Consider the following 25,412-nt stretch of genomic DNA (forward strand, 5'->3'; position numbering starts at 1 on the left):
CACTCTGCTCTAAGTCCCTACACAGCTACTTCCTGCTTGTTATATATGTAAAGCTGCTCATGGAATGGTGAGTGGTGGCTCTTTTAAAGGGGAAATAAAGAGTGGAATATATGAATACAATGCTTCATGGGCATTCATTCATTCATTCATTCAACACACCTTTATTGTTATCTACTGCCTATCAAATCCCTGTGGTTTAGTAGTAAAATGGGTATCGTCCTTTCCTCAAGAAGATTAGAGTGGGGAACTCAAACAAGCAAATAAGCACAGCACACAGTACTAACTGAAGGCATGGGATACATTAAAAGTGCACTTAAAGACAGTAGGAAGAAGAACTTAACCCAGTGTCTGACTTCTTGGAAGAGGCAGCAAGCCCAAGTAGAGGCAGCAGAATGGTGGTGATGATGGCATGTGGTGCTTCCTTACTAGAAGACTCAGTATTTACAAAGGCCAAGAGTTGAGAGAGGATCCTGACTCTGGTAAGATGAAGCCAATCTTAATTTTTAAAAGTTGAAACCTAAGTGTGATTTTACCAAAGCACTTTGCCCCAGAGCTTTACAACTCCCCCTGTTTGGCAAATGGGAGAAGTTTATAAACAGTGTGGTCTTTAACCACAACCAGATGATTCTGCTATCATTTGATGCAGCACTAATCAAATGTGTATTTTTGGCTTGTTCAATTTTAGACTGTCTGATTTCCCAGAAAGATGTAAAGATATGACATAATATACAGAAAGGAGCCGTCAAAAAGAAAGAGGGTTTCATAAATAGCACCTTGAAGGAATTGGTAAAATAGCTAACACGGCTTGGAGAAAGGTGGCATGAGGGACTTATTTGTTCTTAATTTTCAGTAACATAAATGACAAATGGTACAAGGTGACCAAACTGAATTATAGTTTTAAGGAAAGAATGAACAGAATTGACTAGAACTGTGAGAATGGAGTTAGCCACCAGCACAAGGCTTCTTCTTTCAAAGAAAGCTCATACAAAATTGATCCAGTGAGTATGCTGAATTTCTACAGATTTGTCTGCCACACCTAAAGCACAAGCTGAACTCTTTGTCACAGGGTTATTGGCACAGGCTGGTTGCATTTGAACATTGGCTCTAAACATGCAGGAACTTTGTCCCTTTTGTGTCCGCAGAACCTAGAGCAGTGCTGGATGGACACTGCATGCTTAAGAAGTATCTCTTGAATGAATGAATGAATGGTCAAAGGGATGAATTAGATGACTCAGTGAGCTGCCCCTTTGCTTCCTTAGAGTTTTAGGCAGAAACCATAGGCAAAGGCAGGCAACATAAAATTCCTCTTGTCCAGGAATGTTTCCCATCTCATGAAAGAAAAGTAGCATTTAGTGAACTATTATTTTTAGCTGCTTGGGAATTTGTAGAATCTTAGTGTATTTTAAAGCCAATCAGTACACAAACTTAACTTTTTGTCATCCTACCTGGTCTTCAGGAGCACAGTGAGGCTCTGATAGATCTCTTTTGTGTTCCTGTACTTAGTACTAGGTCCAAGGTCAGTGTAGTAAGTAGTAAATTGGGTCTGTAAATGCTTCCGGTGACTGAAGATTGCATAGGTTGTAAATGATTGCCTTTGTGACTAACTTCTAAAGGAACTTCTTTTAAAAGTTTTCACATTATATTCTAGAAGTGAACCAATCATACAGTCTGGGAATATGGCCTGTTTCTTCCCTCTCAAGCCAGTCTGTCAACAGCATTTACAGAGCTGCTAACATCTGCAGAATTTATGTAATGCTTCAATTTGGCTGGGGGATATATATATATATATATATATATATATATATTCTAACAATGGTAATTCTTCATTGAAATAAAAAGACAAAAAAAATGAATGCAACCTGGCAATGAAAAGACCAAATTTACTGCTATTTCCAAAACCAAAAGGTCCCACACTTCTGAAGACTAGGGTATTTGTGCCTTGCACTGTTAATGGTTCTGTCAGGAGAGCAAACCAGCAGTTTGGTCCTACCATTATGTTGAGAATATGCTTATCCTGGGCCTCATGATCCAGTCTCTCAGCAGTGTAGAGCACACCAGTGGTCGGGTCAATCCGGAATTTTCTCATGCTGGTAGAATCGATGCTGCTGTGGACAGTGTAGCTCAGCTTGTGCTTCTCATCTCTATCTGTGGCTTCAATCTGCAGTATTTCTGTATCTGGAAGCACATCCTCAGAAATTGTCACATCATAATTTGGCTGAGAGAATTCTGGGCCATTATCATTATTGTCCAACACTTTGATAAATACCTGTAGTTAAAAGAAGACCAGAGCAATGACTAGTACCAGCTCACTCATTGCCAATAAAAGAAGTCTCCTCCCTCTCTCTTTTCCCCTCCATGTCCTTAGGACCTAGGTTCTAGCAGCTTTCTCAACATGTAGGAAGCTAGGAAGCTCTCCTATAAAAACACTGTAATGAGAGACGGACCATAAACTAGTAGCACACATTGGGAGGAACATAAACTATGAGCTGATAAATATTTTCACTATTAATTGGAAAATGTGGCAGCTACCAGAAGGTATAAGGTGGTCTTCATCTTGTAAATTTTTACTATTGAAAGTTCTTTTTTTTTGTACCGGAGATTGAACTCACGACCTTGAGCTTGTTGGGCAGGCCTTATGCTGCGGAGCTAAACCTCAGGCTATTAAAAGTTCCTGTTACATGTTTCTTCTCATGGTAGAGGTATGTGGTGAGGGTGACAGGAAAGGAAGAGTCACAGAGACAGGCAGAAGGGAGAGACAAACAGGTGGACTTGGCACAGTCAGAAATTCCCTACATTGCCCACACCTCGAGATTTTCCTTCAGATGGGAGCGATATTGCCAAGAACACGGTGCCAGTGATACATAAAATAGAAGTTTCCAAATTGTTGTCTTTCATAAAGCAATGTCTTGAAAATTTCCAGTGAGAGATAAAAGTAATCGTTCAATGCGTGATTTTGTATTCATTGCTCAGCTTTGACAATGATCAGCTCATGGCTACTGGGGTTTCCTCTATCCTTGCTTCATGCCCATCTGCTGCTCCAAGTATTTTGAAACAAATGCAGCTATTATATACTTTAAACACATGTCTTTTTAAAATACTGTTAGAATAAACAAAAACACACATTTAATGGTATTGTTGTACCTAAATGGAGAGTACAGTGATTCTTAAATATCATCAATTAGTGTTCATATTTCTCCAGTTGTGTTAACACTTTCTGTATGTGCTTGTATGTGTGTATGAGTATATATTAATGTATTTTAATCTGGAATGAGGTCCAAGAATTGCAATTGGTTAATATATCTTTTAATTATGTTTTAATTTATAAATGTCTCTTCTAATGCTATTTCCTTGCCATTTTTATGCTATTATTGATGTTGAAGAAATGAAGCCATTTTCTCTTTAGCTCCCAGTAAGAATTTTCTTATAACCCCCTGTGGTTTTATTCTCAACATCTCTATGTTCCTTGTATTTTTTAATTTAATTTGTATTTTAAAGAAAGTAAAACCAAGCAAACTGAAAAGAATAAAGCCAATCAAAACATTAAAAAAAAAAAAAAAACAATGTAAGTGACACAGGGCTTCAAAACAATAGGAAATCAACAATGATTAGTATAATGCCTCTTATTGTCTTTAAAATAGCTGCAGATACCTTTTCAGACACAGTAAATATGAACAAAACAGAACAGAATAGAAACAATAAAAATAAAACAATGAATGCATTTAAGGACTTCAAGACAAGACAATAGCTGGGTATGGTGGCGCATGCATGTAATCCCACTACTAGTGTGGCTGAGGCAGGAGAATCATTGAGACTTCCAAACCAACTTGGGCTATGAAGTAGGTTCAAGGTCAACCTGAACTGCATACTGAAACTCTGTCTCAAAAAGACCAAAACAAACAAGCAAACAAACAAACAAAAAAGACAATAGTAAATCCAAAATGATTATCATAATATATCTTGTACTTTTTGAAAAAGCTTCCCGTGCCATCAGATATAACAAAATCAAACAAAACAGAATAAAACCCAACCCAACAAATCCATCAAAATAACACAGGATTTTAAAACAAGATAATAGGGAATTAACAATGGCTACCACCTTCAGAAGGATATTCCCCCCTAGATACCACACTGCATGCTGTTATCTTCTGCATAGATGATCAGACCACCAGCCTAGACCCCCAAAGTCAGTGAAACACCAAACACCACAAGCATCAAATTGCATTTCACCTCTATAGCTATCATTGCAGCCTGTATTTCTCTGGAACAGCTGGTTGCTTACAGGCTCTTGTTGTTTCCCAACCCTCATGAGGGAAGGGGCTGGAGTCTGGCTGTCTACCCCTGACCCCAGGCAGCTGTGCATGGGGTATTGATTCACAGGGAAGGCTTGCTTCTTAGTGACTTCTTGTTCTCTTCCCTGAATCTCTTATTTCTTGATCATTTGATCTAGGAGGCTCAAAAAGATTCAGGGTTCAATTTCTTGTTCCTTCTTCTTTAGATGAACATCTCTTCTGAACAACACAATGTACTTTTTTCTGAAGATGCATAACATCTAAATCTCTCTCTTATTCCGTGATAATCATTGTATGGATTAACATTCATTTGTTAAAATTTTCAAATTTTGATATTATAATTCTATGATGCTTTTGCATTTATTGGCTAGAATAGTTTTGTACAAAGAAATTTCACATCTATTTGGCTACTCTGAAGTACAGTTCATGTAGAAAGATAGGAAAAATATTTATTTTCCTCAATCACTTTGAAATAAGGTGGTGGTGCCTTTAAATCTTCTGAAAGTGACTAATGAAGTAATTTTTTCAAGCATTATTAGAAACTCATGAACTCAGTCACATCTGATTGTTTCTGTCCATTAAAGCAATGATTTTTATTAATGGATTGATGCAGAATTAGTCTTTTTATTGATCACAATAGTACTTTTTTGGCCAGTCAGATTGTCTTCAGGTTGGCTGAGATTCTTTTGATATAAACTCAGGACTCCTTGAGTGCTGTCTAATTGTTTCTGATTAATTTTTCCTGGATCATTTTGTATGATCTTTTGCATCAAAATCCTAAATGATTTATTTCCCCCCAAAGACTTGGTTTCTTTTTAGTTAGTAATAGAGTACACAATCTAGTGGTAGGAGTACTTACTGTTTCAATATTGGCTATTATGATTTTGAATATTTATTGGACTAGATAGAGAAGGATTTTTTAAAAGTAATTGTTTTGTGAGTTCATATTGCTATTATCATTTCACAATTAAAACATGTAGATTTTTACTTAATGTCACTGATTTTACATTTGTTTCTCCTTTCTCCTGTGGAAATTATGCTTGTTCTCAAACTAGGGATGATTTTATTACATAGGGAATTTGCAAAAATGTCACTCCAAAAATACACTGTCACAACTTAAAGTGGGGATGTTGCTGACATCTATTGTGTGTAGACCAGGAATGCTGCTAAACATACTGTCATGCACAGGACAGACCCAAAACAAAGAATTATCTGATCCCAAATGTCCTTAGTGTGGTTAAGAAAACGTCATGCATACTGAAGATAATTCCGCAGCATTATAGAGGTATTGCTCTACTGTTTAGATCTATCATAGTTAATTCTACTAGTCCGAGTTGCTGCTAATTTCAGATATTTTCAATTTTCAATTTTCAAAGTATGTGGAGAGCAGCCTTGTGGTCATGGTATTCTTTTTCATCATTTCTTTTTTTGGTAGCATATATTTGCATCTAAGAATTGGGATTTCTTCATTTGAGGGATAAGTCCTTTTATAATTTTGTTAGTTATTTCTATATTTTCCTTTTCTAAGGCTTTATCATTTTGGATTCCCACAGCAATCTATAAGAATAACTATCTCTCATGGGCTTGCCAAAAAAGCGAGTGTTAAGATCTGAGTTTTTTGCCAATATGATAGATGAGAAGTGGTATTTTAGTGTAGTTTCCATATTCTAACAGCCATTTGCTTTTCTTTTTTTGTTAGACCATTTATAACTGCTTATTCTTCTGTGGTTAGATGATCTTCTTTATTTTTGTTAATTTTGTGACATAAATTTCAAATATATTTTCAATTTTGTTATGTATTCGATGTTGCCCATAGTAATTTTTTTGCTGTGCTAAAGTGAATACATTGATCTTTCTTTCATAGATTCTGGACGTGAAGTCACAGTTTAGAATATTATCTGTACTTTTGATTTATAGCTAAACATACCCATCTTTTAAAAATAGCACTTCTATATTTTCTCTTCTTTCATTTATATTTCTAATCCATGTGGAACTTTCCTGGCATGTTGTGTGAGGAATCTTGGCATATTATTTGAAGACTGAATTCAGCTTTATTTTTTCCTACATGGCCCTGTAAGTTTCAATGCTACTTTCAAAAATGCTGATCACTTTCTATTGATTTGAGGAGCCACTTTTACTCTGTATTAAATTTACATATGCATTGATATATTTTTGAATTTTCTATTCTAATACAGTGGTTTATCTTTTTTTAATGCAAGAGTAACAAAATGTTTACTTGTAGAATTTTATGATATCTCTTAATGTTTGGAAGCCTCGGCTATCTTTTTGTTATTTGTCAGAGTATTTCTGGCTGTGTTCTTCCTCATACACTTTACAATCAAGTTGTATGGCTTGACAGTACTTTTCATTAGACTTATGCAAGGTTAGCTATGGGAGAACTGGTTTCTTTACACTGTGGTATTCCTCTCCAAGAACATAATTTGACTTTTCTCATATGCTCACATCTGCTGTCTTGGTTTTTTGAGATGTTTCTGTTTGCCTCAAGTATGTCTTGAAGATTTTTTAAAGGATATGTTTATACTAAGTAGGATCTTCTTTTTCAATATGTCTTTCTATTTTTTTCATGTTTTGGGCAATATAAATAGGCTATTTTTCTGTTAATTTATAATGATACTTTAGTAAATTTGCTACCATTTACAGTAGTTTTTCCAGTTACTCTGTGAAGGTTTTTAGATAGACCATTATATAATATGCAAATGGAGATGCTCTTCCCTTTCCTTTATAATTCTTAGTATGCAAGGTGTTTTACCTTGTCTGCTCACATCACTTAGTATTAAGAACAAAACGTTAAGCACCAGCGGACATAACAATGTTCTTATCTTTGCCCTGACTAATAAAAAAGCCTCTGTTGATTCTCCACTGTATAACACACTTACATTTGGCTGCACTGCAGGAAACTATTTAGTTTTTTGAAATAAATGTGGCCAGGCCATTGCTATCCTTATAAACAGATACAGTATTACTGTTTAATACAAATATACTTTTCTGAGTATGAGAAAAGGGGCAGAACTATCGCCTCTGTGACAAAACAACTTGCTCCTAGGAATGATTTTAATGTCCTGTAGTTTGTGCTAGAAACAGAGTTGAAAGTGTGCCAATAGAATTTTGGGTTTTATTTTCATCTTCCATGTATGTGTAAAACCATACTATATTCCTTGATGCTAGTTCTTTCCTTTAAAATGTCCAATATAGTCAAGATGTAAGATATTTGCGTTCACAGAGACAGTTATATTAATGGAATAAAAAGCTTTTCTGGCCAGCAAGGCTGCCCTGACCTTCACAAAGTTTCAAAGTTGATGTGCTCTTGAAAAGCTTGCCTCTTTCTGCTTCTTTTGTCTTGAGCCTAATCTACAGTCAGAACAAGTGTTTCTCTGTAAAAGACTTCCTTTTCCTCATTTGCTTTTTATTTCCCACAGTTGGGGCCATTTGTGAGCTCCTGAACTAACAAACAAAGCAAAGTAACTCTCAAAGATGTTGTGTTCAAAATGGTAATTGAAATGCCTAACGAAGTACAATGGAATCAAAGCAGGAGGAAACTTGAATATAGGAAGTCTCTTCAGAGCTGGTTTCAATCTGCCCACCACAAACACTTTGGGTTTTGCAAGCTCTTCTAAGCTAAGTCTGGGTAGAAGCCAAGTGCTGCCTTACAAAGGCTCATGGTATGAAGTATCTACAGGGGCAGGTTGCAGGATAAGAGCTCTGTCTTTTATTAGAACCAATTAAGTTTTAAATTACTGAAATTCTGTTTTGCCTCTGCTGGCATTTCAAAACCACACTGAAAACACTGTATAGTTGTGATTTCAGGAGAGATGCCTCTTATATTCTCTCCAAGCTTAAAGCTCACAATTTTTTAGTTTTGTTTTTGCACATGTAAGCTGAAAAATCATGTCAGCTTGCACCTATTTTACAGTATACAAATAAGTATGATATTAATTTCTCAGACTTTATTATCACTAGTTCATCCACAGGGAAAATATGAAGGGATGTGCCCAAAGTAACTAGGGCAAGTCCAGCCTCAAACGCAGGTCCTAAGGAGACATTCTGCACGTATCCCCTTGCATCGTTCCCATTGACAATTGAGTTACACAGACATTCACAATATATGTAACAAATATGCAAACAAATATATATGTAAATATTACGTTCTTTGCTATGAAGAAATCTTAATTTACACAATGAATAAAGGACATGACCACTCATTTCAGGAATGTTAATCATGAGATTAAACAGGAAGTTTCCTGCTGCCTTTAAAATTGGAACACATTTTCAAAAATGGATTTTCTCCTAAGTTGTCAGGCACATGTTTATTACATATCATTAACTTGTATCATTATATTTTTTAACAGAAAGTCTTATATTTTAAGAGTCAGCATGCTGCCTATTTTATCTGAATGCGCTTGCAGTTGTTTCGGTGTTTTCTTAATCTAAACACACGAGGAAGGGTTGGGCCCCTGCCTTCTTTACATGCTAAGAGGCAGATGATGCTAAAGTAGATGAGAGAACACCCTTGATGAGAGGAGGTTCCTGGGGTGTCTCTTGATCTGGTACTCACGGGACATCGTTAGCAAAATGATTTGCTTTCCCTGTTTTTTTAAGCAGGAGTAGGTGGAGGGAGGGGATGAGACAAAACCAAATCTTTGAGATAAAATCTGCTTCCTAAGAAATAGGGCTTGTGAGGAACTTGAAACACAGTACATATAGGACCAACAGATCTTCAAAGGGTAAAGGGCAAGGGTTTCTTCTGAAAGGTCGGTTATACCCTCCCAGCCCCAGGGATGCAGACTTTTTGCAGAACGGCTAAATGAACCTGCCTTCGTAAAGCTTAAGAATTGTGGAGTATTAGAAAGAGGTTTTATAATGGAAAGTTTGGATTTGGAGCATAAAAATACAAACTGGGTTTTCTGTCTTTACAAATCCAAAGCATAACATGGATAAGAAACTTATTAAAATAAAATCACACATTTTGAGTACCTGAATTGAACCAATGTAATTTTTAGATTATTCGGCCATGATTATCTCAGCTTTCACATTTAACAATGAAAGTCACACATATAGTTTATAGCTGTCATGTATGTCATTCCAATTTTAAGCTGAGAATCAGGTTAATTAATAAGGCTTGTGTATGTTCAGCACTTCAAGCTTCCAAGAACTTTCTCAACATTTTTTATTTTTATAGCAACCCATGAAGAATGTAAGGTCTTACCCCCGAGGAAGAGAACATTGAGCTACTTTCCCTGGTATCTTGCATGGACAGCAATGTATCAAGAACTGACTTAAACTTGGGATAGGGTTTCTTGCATTATACAGTATGCTTTTCCCCAGTGAACTGTATAGAAGAAAGTATGTATTTCTTTACTTGTGTACACCTGGGCAAGTCACCTAAACAGCCTATGCTTCGATTTCCCGTTATAAATGTGTATAATGGTAACATTTGTTTAACTTCTCTGGTGTTACAGGAAAATATCTTACTGTGAGAGTATTAGGTGTTACATGTTCCTATGTCTTACTGTGTATGTTTATCCACTGACCTTTTGGGAGAGCCACATTTTAGATTCATTTTCATTTGTAAATCACAATAGTGGATTAGTTTCCTATTGCTCCCATAAAAAGTCACCACAAGCATATAAATTTTAAATAAAATCCACTATCATTATCTTATAGTTCTATAGGCCAGAAGTCAAGACGAAAATCAAGAGGTTGGCACAGATATGTTCCTTTCTGGTCACTCTTGGGATTAATCTGCTCCAAGTTCATGCAGGTTGTTAAGGAGTACAGTTCCTGGAGATAACAGGACTAGGGTGCCTATTTCTTTGCTGACTGTCAGCTGGGGCAATCTCTCAGTTTCCTAAAGCCACTTGTTTTCCTTTTTATGCTGTCCTCTCATATTCAAGCTATTAATGATGTCACAAATATATCTCATGCTTAGAAACTCTGACTTTACCTTTGTTACTGTTCTTCTCACTCTAGCTTGAGACAATTAACTGCTTCAGGGCTTCTATAATTAGATGGTGCCCATCTGGAATCTGTTTTTGTTGTTGTTGTTGTTGTTGTTTTGGTACCAGAGATTGAACTTGCAACCTTGCCCTGGCCAGGCAGGCGCTTATGCTGCTGAGGTAAATCCTGGCTGCCATCTGGAATCTGGATAGTCCAGGATGCACGTTCTGCTTTAGTATGTGTAACCTTAATTACATTTTCAATGTTCCTTTTGACATGTAGCATAACATGAAAGTTCCAAAGATTAGGATGTAGACATCTCACAGAGACGGAGGAAGACAATTCTGCATACAACAAATAATACCCAACTCATAAAGTAACTAAGTTATAAACAACTTCTCCACCTTGTCTCATAGAAGCCAATTCAAATAGCGTCTTATCACCCTGTAACATGATTCCACTAGTAATCCCTGGTAGGATAAATTACCCAGGCTCCTACCCTAAGCCTGGAATTCATTATTTCCACAAGGAATACTGTTTCTTTACCATGCCAAATTATATGTAATAATCATAGTCTGGAAAGTAGGCATAGAATTCCTCTAACATATTTTTTTTGCAGTGCTCATTTGTGTTTGGAGAGAAGGTGGGCACATCCTTCTTGGAACTTCATTATTTCTGCTCTTCTTGAGCCTCTGGTTCTGCTTGTATCCTTGGGAGAAGGAAGTAACTTCCACCAGCCAGTGCTTCTCATTACTCTTCATCTCTTCAACAACAGTATAGACTGTATCACCTCCTTTTCATCTTTCTCCTCTAAGCCAGAAAACTTTGCTTGTGTCTGAACTTTTAAGACATCAACCTGGGGACCAATTTGGTTCTGTGCTATATTAGAAAACACACACTAACATCCTACACAAAGTAAAAACACTTTTATGCAGACATCTTTGCCCATCTCATTAGAGGTTTTTGTAAATGTTGGGAGGCTTTGTTCTTTCCTTTACTTCTTATGAAATCTTTGTAACTTGAAACTCACAGCTCCTTTTTATATTCTGTACTTTATAGTAAAGAAAAAAGATATTTATGTATTTTCAGAGTTTGTAGCTCTGAAGTACAAGAATCCTATGAAAGTTGGGAGAACAGGGCACAATGAAGATGAAGATAGGGTTTACATGTAGACACTGAATCCCTGAGGCTCTGATTTATTTGAAATTTGTGAAGTAAAATTCAACATGTTGTTTATGGCCGATTTGAAGCTTGTGTCATACCGTGTTTTATGATCCTAAATGAACAAAGGAGAGAAAAGTTCTCAAAGGAATACTGAACAGGTGTCTTTGGGCTATAGGACATTTATTTAGTTATGTGGAGAAGGATATCTGTTTGATAGTGAAATCATTAAGTTGCTTAAGGTCAAGGATTGGAGCATGCATAAATGGTTTCTAAAAGAAATACAGAATGCCTTTTATTTCTCAAACATCCTTTTGTTATAATGTCCCTGACACTAAAAATGTTAACTGATTCAGAGAGCCTTTCTTGTCACCACTGCCAGGGAGGCTTTGGTAAATGTGAGAGAGGCCTTAATTGGTAGAGATTGGTGGAGTACTTGGGCCTAACACAGCTTGAGTTGACAGAGTGATGGTTTTTTGATGATAATAATGTAATTTTTGTTAAAGAATTTATACTTTGGAAACTTTTGGTTCTTATTCCATAAGAAAGAATTAGCTGTAGAAACACAGCTTGATGGAAATACTTTTGCAAAGAAATCTCTTGACACCCTTTACTAACTTCCTAGTTTGACTCTGTTATGCTTTGTGTCTAGATGTGCTCCTAAAGACTCATGCAGTCATGAAGCAGATGTTTCAGAGGAGGCTGAATCTACTGGGATTAAGGGTGTGTGATTAGTAAATCAGTCTATGGATTGGTTTGACATAGTTCTGGGTAGGACTAAGGGTATGAGTGCTACACCTCCCTGAAGTGGGTAGCCTGGGTACAATGTAAGGGCCAGAAAGAGTCTTCTCGCCATCCGCTTGTTGCTTTTGCTATCTTGTGGAATCCATGAACTCTACTCTCTGCCATATGCCACACTGCCTTGAAGGCAGCCAATTAGGGTTGAAATCTTTGTGAGCCAGATAAACATTCCTCTCTTAACTTTGGACATCAGATATTTTATCTCAGGAATAAGAGAAAAGTAACTAAGACAGACCCATTCAAGGAGGACCTATGAGTTCACATGAATAACCAAACTCCAGAATTATCCTAGATATCAGTCTAAATCTAATCAACAAACACTGAACTCAAACAATGCATCCATTCAAAGTCTTGTCATACATGATTGCATATTAGTTTTTTATAAAAAATAAGGCATATCAGTCATCTGGACTGAAAACTTAGCATCGTTTGCATAGTAGCAAATATCTATCATCTTGGCTATGCAGAAGAATGGGGCAAGAGGATCTCTTAAGCCTAGAAGTTTAAAGCTTGCCTGGGCAACATAGTGAGAATCTGTCTCAAAAACAAGCAAACAAGCAATGCTGAAACCAGAGACAAAAAAACAAAACTAAAACCAAACCAAATAAAAATATCCACAAAATTCTGTTACTGTAACCACCTAATACAACACCTAGCCATTAGTTTAAAGTTCAAAAATATTTGCAGAATAAATGATGTTAAATGATTTCTCATCTTGTCCTAATGAAGCTCTAAAAGCTCTTTCTCTCTTTCTTTGGTTAACACTAATCAGGTATGTGCTTTAGAGATCCAACATTCCATCTAGGATATGCTGAATATGCTAATATTCATCCTAAAAATATTTAACAAGTATCTATAACATTTTGGGAATACTGAATACTTAATTGAACAGGTATAAAACCCTGGAAAAAAAGTCTAAAAATGACTGTGATTCCATGCTTTATTTGTATTTTACTCAAATACACTTTGAGATTTTAAGTAGAATTAAAAAATAAAGGTTGGATATGTTAAGAAGTGGCTAATTTAAAAACCCAATTTAAATTCACATTTAGAGAGAATTAACACTAACAACTTTACTATACTATAGGTGGGTTGTGTTATATTATTCTTTAGAACATACTTTTAGACCATGCAGGTCCCTTAGGATTTTAACCGTAAGGTCCTTTCTATGTGTATAGGTATTAATCTTAAAAATATCCCAAGCTGTATGGTTTTACAGAAGACCATATAATTTATTGTCTCAGTAGGGGCAATTCTGAGTGTAAATGAATACTATTAATACTTACACTAATGCGACAGGTGTAAATGGGACTATTTAAAGCAAATAGGGTCATGTGGTCACCCTGGTAACCAAGAGGGGACACACGTTGGAGGACCAAGAAATATTACATACAGGCTACTTTATTATATACAAGTCATTTTCCTTATGGGGGTATATTTGAAAGAAAACTAAGGGGACCACCCTAAAATGAACCCTATTTTTTCCTTTAAAGTCTGCTCATTCTATAGTTACAAATAGACTCAAAGGAAAAAGCCACATATTTTTGAAACAGTTTCAAGGTTAAGAAGCTGTTGGCTAAAAAAACACATGAAATACCCTCCTCTCTTTTGCAAAACTGCTTAGTTATAAAAGTTTATATCATATTTAAAATAAATCACCACTTGCTTTCTTCCAGGTTGGCAAAAATTCATTCTTACTACCTGAAGCACTGCATTGAAAAAGAGTCTGAGGGCACTTCTAGGGTCGAGAAGGAAAAGAGCCCTGCTCAGTTAGTGATGCCTTCTGGGATCACAAGCACATGAGAGAGAAGCAAGAGGAAGAGAAAAGGAGAGATGTGCATGCCAGTTCTCTGTCAGAACTGGGCTCCATAGGTCTCTGGTTAAAAAATAAAACAAAACATCTTATAGTTAAGGCAAATCTGTCTCATATTAATGTCTAGAATTGTGTTGGTCTCACTGTGGAAGATGAACTGAGCAGTAGAAGATGCCAGAAACCTTTCTGTGCTTTCGGCTCTGAATGCTCCTTAATGTGCACTCAAGAAGAAAACCCCAAGCTAAGCCACATATTAGCATCAGGAAGTTCCGCAGCAGGGGGGCAAGACATGAGTATTTTGAGCCCACCCCTCCCCTTCCAGTCGGGTGATTGCACTGTACAGCCAGAATAAAGAGCCACTAGCATAGAGCCTAGAATGGGAGGGCAGGATATGTAGATTCCAGTTCTTATTCTTTATTAAGGCTGTACAATGTTAGATGGAACATTTCCACCATTGTTGATAAAATGAACCTGGACTCAATATTCTCTAGTTTTAACTTTTGGTGACTAAACAAATTGAGGAGAAAAAATGAGGAAGTAGAGAATCTTACAGTGTGTCATGAAGACAATATAGATATCTTTCTCTTTGAAAACTCAAGAAAAGTTGTCAGAGACAAGTTGATAGTAAAAGATGAAGACACAGACACATATCCATTCTTCCACCACAATCACAATTTCTTGAAAGAGGCAGCTAAGTTATAAATACCTAGACAGAATATTTTTTCCGTGTTGCTCTTTGAACACTATAAATCTATGGACATTTTTTACTACTTACTAGATACTGTTTTTTATTGCTTGTAATTTTGACTTTAGCAGATCTTTCTACATTCTGATATTCAGTAACTTCTTACCTGAGTGACAGCAACATTTGTCCCATCGGTGACTTCCACAGTCATGTTATACACAGACCTCTGCTCTGCATCCAAAGGTTTTGCGATGACAATTGTACCAACACCCTTCTCTGCATCAAAAGAGCTGTCAAAATTCCCCCCTGATGATTTCACAGAAACAACATGAAATTAGTACGTCTGAGAACTTATCACAGATACTGAAGCACATATATTTAAAGGGAACTCTTACATAAAAATATTTTGTGACAGGCACCCACCCCTGTTTCAATTTATACCTCTTGAGAGTCTTTATTTCTAACTTAATTCATATTTCAAAATACAGCCTCTACAATGCATAACAAATACCACAAAAAGAATGTATTGCAAAGAAAAATCCCAGCAATAATGTTGGAATAGTGAAGCATAAACTGACTCCATAAAATATTCAGAAAGCTAATGACCCTTCAGTCCCTTGTAGCTTCTGTGCTATGAATTTGAAGGTCCTTTTGTTTTTTCAAAGCAGACTAAGTTCTAAGTTAACAAATAGTCCAATTATTACTGACAGAAATGAGCAGATACTTTACATTTGTTCTAGGATTGATGGTAAACATTTGACTGGTAGACTTCAGATTCCCTCAGTTAAATGTCAGAAATAAAATTATGACTGTTGAAAAATTTAAAAAAAGTAAAACATGAATTTTATATAAAAATCTTTATCTGCACATTGAGATGTCTATAGTAATATGTTTTTGCCATCTTGACAGTGTGAATTAACTTTCTTCTGAAATAATAGAAAGTTTATGAGGAATTTACAAGTTGGGAAAGAAGCAAGAGAAACACTGTTTTATTTTGCACTAACTAATAAACAATTTATATAACAGTTTAGAAAACTTTTCTTTTCTCTCCTTTGGGCCAGCTATCACTTACAGGTTGTTAATGATTTGATTAAAACAACACTTGCAATGTTCAAATTCCTACCCATGCTTTCATTTCTGTGAGCCAAAGTGCAGTTTACAATCTTTCCAAAACGGAAAAAAAAATTAAGGAGGAGAAAAGATAATGGTAAAATACCGAGACAGGTTTAATTGTGGGCTAATTATATTGGTATATGTTTCAAGCTCTATTTACTTTCAAGCTGTTAGCTAATTTTGTTCTTGGATAATTTTATTTACCTATAGCACATTGGGCAATTTATTTATTGAATTTCATATTTTAGAAAAGCAAACCAGAGTCTTTTTACATTCTACATTCTTTGCATTTCTTTTTGCTGATCAATGAATAATTCACTTGTATGATATTAAAATTATAAATGAGTATGAGTTAAGAGAAAGAATTCTACTTGAATTACTAGAATTTGATGTACTGACACAAAATAAATGAAATGGCTTACTTTAAAAAGATGGTGGTATATATTTCAAATACCTATTGCTTGCAGCTGTCATATACACTTAAGATTATTTAATTGCCAGAGAGAACATAATTGTCCTTGACATTTAATTAAAGTTATGAAAATATAAGGTATCAGAGAACTGCTAAGAAATGACACACTTTTCAAAAATTTCAACTAAGAAGAGATTCATCATGCAATTAATATCTTTAATTGATGTACTGAGAAGCACTAAACACTAACTCAAGAAATGTTTTGAAGACTACAATAAGTAAAAGTGGGCAGAGAGTTTAGGTTGAAAAAAGAAGTGAGCTTAGGACACTGCTTCTTATTCGAGCAGAAAGTTTTATGTTAATAAGCACAGGAAATAAAATGAAAGGCTGGTTAAAGTGTCTGGCATAACAGTTTTAATGGATAAAGAAAAATTATCTGCTATCAAGTGGTAGATTCTGAAAAAAGTTTGCCATGGAAACGTTCCAAAGAAGCACATAACATTGTCTCATAAAACTTGGGAGGAAGAAAAGATGAGGAATCAACCTCTACCGCTGCTTCTAATAGGTATTAAAGCACACTTAAATCACCTTCAGAATATTTTTATATACGATGTTTGCTTTCTTAAATCTAAAGCCTTATTATTATTATTATTATTAATTTATTTATTATTTTGGTGAGGGAAACGATCATCCTCTACTGTTATTTTGCAAAGTAAAAATACATAGGTCAAGGCAAAATTATAAAGCCTGTTTAAAGACCAAATAAAATAAAACTTGGAGAACAAAGAAGAAAATATTTCTAGTTCCAGTTATTGCTTAAATGACAATGTCTTATATGCTGCTGTTCCCTAAGATTTGCGTATTCCTCAGAACACTACACACAAAAACACAACCATTCCAAATAACATAATGGTATAAAATTCATGTTTTACATATGTCATACAGATTGTGTTCTATTTCTTAGTCTTTTTTGTATCAAATTACATTTTTGGCAACTTTTATGGCTATTATTTTTTGCAGTTCTCTTTTTTCCTGTTTTTCTCTCTATCTGTGTTTCTGTGTGTGTGTGTGTGTGTGTGTGTGTGTGTGTGTGTGGTGTATGCTCTTGGGTCTTCTTCATTCACCTTTGCTGTTTCAAAACTCCAGACTGGAAACCCTTAAAAGAAGGAGCGGAGATAGCCCTTGAGAGTCTCCTGAGTATTTCTCAGTCTATCAATATGGCCAGCAGTATCTGATACTCATTTCTAGGACATTTGCTCCCAGTTAAGTAAAGATTTCATGTAAAACAAGATCTGCCTTGAGTTTTCAAATGAATTTCTGACAAAGGACACAGAATCTAGACCAGCAGTTCACCATCAACCCTCACACAATTTAATAACCTACACTTAAGCATCCCATTTCATAAATGACTCCATATTTCTCCCCCAGGTCTCATTTTTCAGGCTCCCATTTAAGCCTGAAAGGTGATTCCATTTTTGTAGGAAACTATGTCCAAATCATCTGGGGGTAAAAATACCCAATGCAAGGAGTCCATTTCACTCGAGGCATTCTGTTTAAACAAGATGTGCTTCCTCAGAGCCAGTAACAGAACATGCAAAGCCAGTGTGTTTGGTGCAACAGCGAGGCTAAATAAAAGGTGGGGGAGGGGAAGACACTGCAGAGCTGGTTCGAGTTTCACAAAGTGGGAAATTAGAAATGTCACAGCCTGAGCATTGCTGCAGGGGTGTGCGGCAGAAATGGTTAAAAGCAAGGTTGTGAACAGCCCACATAGCAGGTAACTGACATTAGGGACATCTCTTTTTGACCATTTTTGGTCAAGGCAGGTATAATAGAATAAAAAAGAACCAGAGGTACACTGGATTTCTACTGGATTCTAAAGTTAAATATAGCAAGTAGGGATGGCCTAAAAAAGACTTTAAAATAGGACATGAATGAAAATACTTTGAGCCAAGAGCTATTGCTTGAAGGCTCCAGATTACAGGGCATTGGGCCATGATTAAGTCAAGGATTTTTAGAAATGTTTAGAAGCACCACCATCTCTCCATAAAGGGCTGAATGATGAAAATCCCACACCTCTCCATTAGAGAAGCTTTCCTAACACATGACTCCATTCCTCTGTATGTGTAGATTCAAAAATATCATCCTAAATCTAGTAGTCATCAAGGAAGGAGAATCTTCCAAAACATTGAGAGGCTGAATCTCAATAAATTAAGGGAGTCATACATAAGCTGTTTGTTCAAGTTCAGCACGTACACCAAACTTCGGGAGAAACGTTAAACAGCTACGATGTGATCATGAATAGTTTTCTGCCTTGGAATAAAGCAAGCATAGTACCAGGCTGAAAAAGATACTTCCCCAGAAAGCTTCCTGACACCAGGTGGAGGTCAGAAAACAGCACGGAAAGGAAAATTCCTTTTAGAATCGGGCTTAGCGTTCAATTTCTTCATGCAATTAATACATGAAATGTTTCCAGGATTTTAACTTTTTCTGAAGTTTTTTCACATGTGCTTCTATGGGTGAGACAGAGAAAAGAGAGTCCTCTATGGGATCGCATTATGGAAACAGGGCTGAGTATGAGAAATAAAGTGCTAAATATTAGTTGAATGACTGAGTGGAAGTCAGCTAGGGGGAAGAACAGTTGTCTTAGAAATGAACATGGCTTCTCACAGGAGATGTGAGTGAGAGTTTTGTGATGAAGATTTTTTAAATATAGTCATGTGTTTAGGAAAGACCGGGATGCTTAAGGTCTAGGAAGAGAATAAGGTCACTACTAGTGCTATTGGAGTTCAACTTGCCTACTTGGTCTAATTCTAAATCAGCCGTAGCTCTGTGGCAGGTAGGACTCAAGAAGGCAGGCAAATGCTTATGATACAACAAAAGCCCACCGTCCAAAGTTTGCAAGAATATGCAATAAACTGAGGCTTATGGTATCCTTTACGTATCTATAACACAGAAAGATAATCCTGCTAATGCTGGACCTATGTCCTAGCACTATTGGTGAATTATTTTCAAAGAATAGCTTTTTGCCTCTATATACTGAGTAAGACAAGGACATTTTAGCTTCTTATTATATACAAGGGAAAGCATTTTTTTCTATTCTAATTTGGGTGAGAAACTAAAAAATGAATGGAGTATCCCCCATCAAATTGTGGATATAGAAGAATTGTTTGAAATATGTAATAATGGTGGCCTTTACAATTCAAATGTTTGCCATCAGGATGAAGATTCAGGGACTGAACTGTGAACCAGATTGTGTGCACACTGGAAAGTATGTAAATCAAGGAGCTGTTGAGTTGAAATCATAGTCTCCTGAGAAGTGTGAAGATATGTGATAAAGGCACAAAGGATTGTGGGTTATTTTTGTTCTCTTAATTTTCTTTTTCTTTTAACACAGAGAAGGAACATGCTGTGCGTTGGGCTGTTTAAACAGAACAGCTGAACTTTATTATGCTTCTTTTTAATTACAACTTTCTCAGCTCAGTTACATGTAGGACTTCTGTTTCTGGAAGGTAAAGAAAGTCTGGCTATGTAACAGTGTAAGCCACAGTTGCTTTAGAGGCAAGAGAAAATGTCTGGCACACAATGTGTATAAAAGTCAAGGCCTTAGGAACAAAGTCTTGCTCATCATATCAATTTTGTGAATTCATATCATGATTGGAGAAAAAATTAGAGTTAAGTTAGAATCAGGTACATTTGAAAATGGGAAAATGAGATCACACTCTCAGTGGTAAAGCACGCTGAAACAGTACTTCTGTGTACTTACTGAGAATTCATTAGTTAAAGTATTTGTGTACTGCCAGCACTGGACCAGAATGCTATATACTCTGTATCTCAGGGTCTATATAGGTGTCTGAATGTATCAGGCCTATAAAAGGAACAAATGTTGACTCCTTTTGGAAGAATCATAAGACCGTTTTTGGAGCAGGAGCTAAACATTAACTTGAAACTTCATTTCAGATTTATGCTGACATTACATTTGTGCTTTTTATTTCCATTTGCCCATGGTATATTGCTCTCTGAAGCACTAAGTGGCACTGTTCTCTCCCTGTGTTAGTTTGGTCAAAAAAGATGCTTAGGTAAGGAGTAAGTGAAGAAAGAGATCAAAGTTTCCATGACTGAAGACAAATAAGCAAGAAATCTTGAAACAAGTATGAGACATCTGGATATGATCAAGAAAACAATAGATGTTTAGAGCAGGGAAAAGATGATGGAAAAAGCAATGCTTCTGACAGATTAGCGAGATTTTCAAAAGGGGGATTTGGTGAAAGGAAGACCATATCAACACTGAAAGCAACCAGCATCTGGGGAAAGATTTCACTTCTACAATGAAATAAAGAGTTGGCTTTTCAAGATATTGTTGGCTGGATGTGGGGATGGAAATAAAATCAAGTTCTGTTTGGGCATCTGTCCCAGTAAGCTCAGTTTGTAAAAGGAGTGACATATCACCAGACTTACAGTGAAGTCTCTGATGGGAGCAACCAGACCAGAGGGATAATCCTGCAAGTACTCATTTCAAGAACCGTTCAGTTCCTTGAGACTGCAGGGTTGTAGAGGAGTGGAGCACTTAGAACACAGAGATGAAGAAACAAAACTGAGAGATGAAAAACTAGGAAAACTAATGCTCTGTCTTGGATAATGTTTTCTGGATTTATCTGGACAGCCCAAAGTCTTCCATGAAAGATCTAATTTTCTAAGCTAGAACTCTCTTCTTGGGGTAGTCAAAATGATGTCATCATTTTGTCAAATACTCTAAGCTTGCTGTTGCTAGGAGTACAGTGGATGATCTCACTCATCTTGCATTCATCTCAGGAGGTATCAGTAGTATAAACATATTGACTTCCTGGGATATTTCCCATCCATCACCTTGGGAGATAGCACCAGAAGCATATGCAGGAGAAAGGAATGAGGAGGACTCTGACTTTGACACTAAGGATTAAGAATAGAAACAGGACAAATAGATGAAACATACAATAGCACCAAAAATGCTCACATGAAAACTTGCAAGTAAGGTCGCATGCATCCCTATTGGGCATGTTTATTTACACACAAACAGACAAGGAGGAATGCTGATGAAATGCCAACTAGATCTGGCTGACTCCTAGCAGATGGCTGGTTAGATAGTATTAGAGAAAGGTGTGCTTAAGATTTCTGAAGTAGAATACAAGCATGAATATCTCAGAATATGTAGGTGGTAGGTAGAATTGCCGTGGGTCAGGGGGTTTTATATATAGATCATACCAAGGAGAAAACAGGCACTGTCAGACAGTGGAGGTATGGGCAAACTGGAGTGTGAAAAAAGAGGGAGATAAATCCATAGTTAACGAGAGAGGGCCACTCATTCTATCTCTCAGGACAGCACATGTCTGTTCCTACTGTACTCTTTGATCTACATCGAAAAATGCTATTGCACATATTCCTGGAGACCTGAAACCAGGCAAATATGGTAAGACTGAAATGCATTTCACTATGGTAGAAGTAGAGAAATTATAACAGGTAGCTACATATACAAGTAGGTGAGGTGATATATGCAAAGAAGAAACTGCTTTGGGCAATATCTTGAAGTGAGAATTACAGTGAAGATAAAGTAGGAGAGACATCCTCCATGAAGCAGAAGAGGTTCTATTTCAAATGTGTTAAACAGAGATGAAGAATAAATGGAAAACTCTGTATCGAGATGGACATGTATGTAAATGGTGTGTTTAATGCCAATTAAGTAAAATCAAGGTGTTCCACCATCATTGCATAAAATATGTAGAAAGAAAGCCTTTTTCTTTTTGGGAGTTCAGAAGACTCTACTGAGGTTTGATCTGGAGCCATGGTACATTCTTTTTTGGTACCTCATTAAAACAGATGTGGAGCATCCTAATCCTTTCCCCAGACCCAGCCATCCTGGAGGACAGGCAGCTTCCTGCCCATCCTGTTCAGGCAGTGACATGTGGAAGGAAATGATTCCCCCAGATCAACTCTCTTTGGATTCTCTGCCTCCCACAGAGAAGCGTGGGAAGTCAGCTTAGGCTCAACCCAGTGTCAGATCAGGGCAAGCGTACTCTCTGCTCTCTCCTCTTAGCAAAAGCCTATTTTCTTTCCCACTCCTGGGTGCTCATTTCCTCTCCAGTGCCTCTCCTTGCCGGTGTGTGGAGGGCCGCAGTGCTATTGAGCCTTTTCTTTTTTGCAGTCTGGCATGCTTGCTTGCTTTCTTTCAAGGAATTTAAAGGTTGGCTCCCAAGGTCTATCCTGCACACCTCCATCTGCTTTCTCTATTCAGCTTGTGCAGGAGGCTTACTGGCTGTATATCTATGTTCCATTCCCTTCCTTTCTTTTTGTGGACAGCAGCCAGGGGACTCTTGTGATGGGGCTTTTTGGTCTATCAGTGGCACCAGTGCTGTAAAACAGGGGCTGGAATACGTTTTAATTTACTTTTCAAATGGAAAAAGGCTCAGTTAAATAAACCAACTTATGAAAAGATAAAAATGAAACAACAAAAAACTCACGTACCTCAAAAGAAAAGAAAAAAAATCAAAACAACCCCCCAAACCCCAACCAAACCTCAAACAAAGGAGTCATTGGATACGAGTAATGCAATAGCGTTAGAGGCATGTATGAAATCTGTGGGCTGCACTTCAGCCTGTCACAGGCAGTTATGAAAGATGTAATTCAATTTGCTTCAGAAAAAAAACCATAAAAGGCAGATTGGATAGCTGTATTTTAGCAAATGTGTTTGCACTAAGGGTACCTTCTGTTGAACAGTTCTGCCCACAAGCTGTCTGTAGAATATAGAACATCTCTCGAGCATGCTTGCCACCTTGAAGCAGGGCAGTCGGGAGCAGAAAAAAAAGAACAGAATGCAGAAAAAAGGTGAAGAAAAAGAGAGAAATGAAGGACAGCAAGTCTAGTACCATCAATACATTTAGAAATGAGATTAGCCAAGTGTGACAATAGAATTTAAATGACACACAGAAAGACATTAAGATTGCAGTAAATAACATACTATGGAAAATCCAGCCAGAGAGCACTTTCTGTTCAGCTTAGCTACAGAGTTGGAACGAAAGCACAGGTCGATTATTCATTTTACTGGCTCTTTTGCATTCCAGCGCTTTATATTTTTTAATCTTAGCAGTAATTGTTATGATTTTTTTTTTTTTGCTGTTGTTTGCCTGCTTTTTCTTTTCCTTTTACCCCCTATGGCTAGTTGCTACAAAAGTTTACTACATCCCCATATACCTCCAGAGGACTTAAACTTACCGACTATGTCAAACCATAGAGGGGTGTTGGCTGGCTGCACAGATACCACCCCCACAATCTCGGTCACTCTATCACTTTCCATTACTGTGAAGTTATAAAACGGCTCATCGAAGGTCAGTGGGACAGGTGAAGGGGGTGGTTTCTTAATCCATTCAATGTGGAGGCGAGCTGTGGAGAATTTCTGCGGGCGGCCATTGTCCACGGCCTTTATCTACTCCCAAACAGAAAGAGCACAGAAAGATGTCTTAGGACTCAGTCTGCACAAGCTTATGCTGTCATTTGCATTGTGTTCCATCTAGTCTATCCTGAGCACAGTGCTGACAAGGGAAAGAGAAGAATAGAGATTCGGAAAGACCGGATCGTAGAATGCTGGGGACACAATCTAGTTGGGGTTAAGGTTCCACATTTGCCAGAAGCTAATCTGAGCCATCACTGACTTTATAGATATGGAAACCTTTGAAAACAGATGCTGCATGCACAATCTGTCATGTTTTATACACATGAATTACACAGTTTACATGAATAGGAATAGCTAATTTGATTTCTTACAGCATGACTCTGGATCTCACTTCTGATGGTGACACTTGAAATACAGAGTCATGTTTCAGTGATTTATGTGTGTGTGAGTGTGTATGTGTGCATGTATGCATGTGTGTTTTGCAGCTTTTCATTCTGCTTTATGCTGGAGGTGCACCCCACTTACATAGTTCCCTGAAAGGTGATGGGTACAAGCAAGGGAAACAGTACTTTGGGCCAACTGCCTCTAAGTCTTTCCAGCTAAACCAGGCATGAAGGGGTGAAGAAGAACTGTCTTAGTAGCAGCATGGGTTCCTGGAGGGAGTGTGGTGGTTGAGGATGATGTTAATGAGTTCTTCAAGGTCCAGAGTTGGCTGCTATAATGGCTGAGAAAAGCAAGTCTCCTCAGCTAGCTAGGGTGAACAGCTATGGTGTCCTGGAATCAAATAGATGGGTCAAAAATTCCAAAGAGCAGAAAACACTGAAACAAAACTAAAAATACATAAATATTATTTAATTTTAAAATATCACATTTGCAAAGTAAAATTTATGGGTATAGAACCAATAGTGATTGTCTTTGAAAAGCGCAACAACTTATAGCATCCTCATGCTATATATTCATAAAGGATCATTTTGTGCCAGAAAATGTCCACAGAATAGAGTCCTAAAAGATACATTTCTTGAGTCAGAAAGCCTACAATTTGAATACAAATTGGTGTTGAAGGAGGAGCTCTTAGGAGAAAGGAAATGATGTCCAAATGGGCAGGGGTAATCACTAGCTGCTCTAGTGGCATGCTTGCTTGCTTTCTTTCAAGGAATTTAAAGGTTGGCTCCCAAGGTCTATCCTAGGATGTGATCCTAGCTGACTCTGGGGTGAGACAGGCCAAATCTGAATCATGATTTACTGAAACTGTGATAGCATTCTGTGATATGAACCTGAGGCAATGAGGGTTGGAGCTTTGTATTCAGCCGTAAGTCATATATTGTTTGTGGACTCCTAGACTGGAAATGGAATTATAATGTGTCTTCAGCCAATAATCTCCTATAGATAAAAGGGCATCTGTGAGCCCTTAGCAGCCAACATTCACAGCAGGCAGAGGACAGATGGACAAGTCTGGTAGAGGGGATCCACGCTGGGCACCAACAGGACCTATCATAGCTTGTCCCACCCTCAAAAACCTCCAAACAAGTGTCACAGATTTGCTCCCTACCACACTTTTCCATGCACATCATTCAGACATGAATAGAGATTCAGAGTGACCCTTATACTCTTCCAAGTGTCATCACAGAGGTGAGGTTCAGGGTTAGTTATAAGGATTAGGTGTATGACTGAACTTCTTGACTCTGTCTATAATGTTCTAGGCATGTTCCTGAGCAGGGAAAAGAACACAATTACAGGAATTAAAAAACACGTCAAAGGACTCA

General features: G+C 37.1%; 1 protein-coding gene across 7 annotated transcripts in view; it reads right to left on the reverse strand.

Moving 5' to 3' along the window:
• Fat3 (FAT atypical cadherin 3) overlaps positions 1 to 25,412 on the reverse strand; it is a 646,812-nt gene that overhangs the window by 99,604 nt on the left and 521,796 nt on the right. For 5 of the 7 annotated variants that reach the window (XM_063256268.1, XM_063256266.1, XM_063256270.1 and 2 more), the window contains 4 exons: positions 23,472 to 23,682; positions 22,963 to 23,031; positions 14,871 to 15,010; positions 1,991 to 2,266 (listed from right to left, as the gene is read on the reverse strand). In XM_063256268.1, coding sequence (XP_063112338.1) covers positions 1,991 to 2,266; positions 14,871 to 15,010; positions 22,963 to 23,031; positions 23,472 to 23,682 — 696 coding nt within the window. The remainder of the gene's footprint in view (positions 1 to 1,990; positions 2,267 to 14,870; positions 15,011 to 22,962; positions 23,032 to 23,471; positions 23,683 to 25,412) is intronic. The other 2 variants (XM_063256271.1, XM_063256269.1) reach the window with 1 other exon arrangement.

This window comes from Cavia porcellus, unplaced genomic scaffold (genome assembly GCF_034190915.1).
Source record: "Cavia porcellus strain 051 isolate PalLab524CR breed Dunkin Hartley unplaced genomic scaffold, mCavPor4.1 scaffold_9, whole genome shotgun sequence".
Lineage (NCBI taxonomy): Eukaryota > Metazoa > Chordata > Mammalia > Rodentia > Caviidae > Cavia > Cavia porcellus.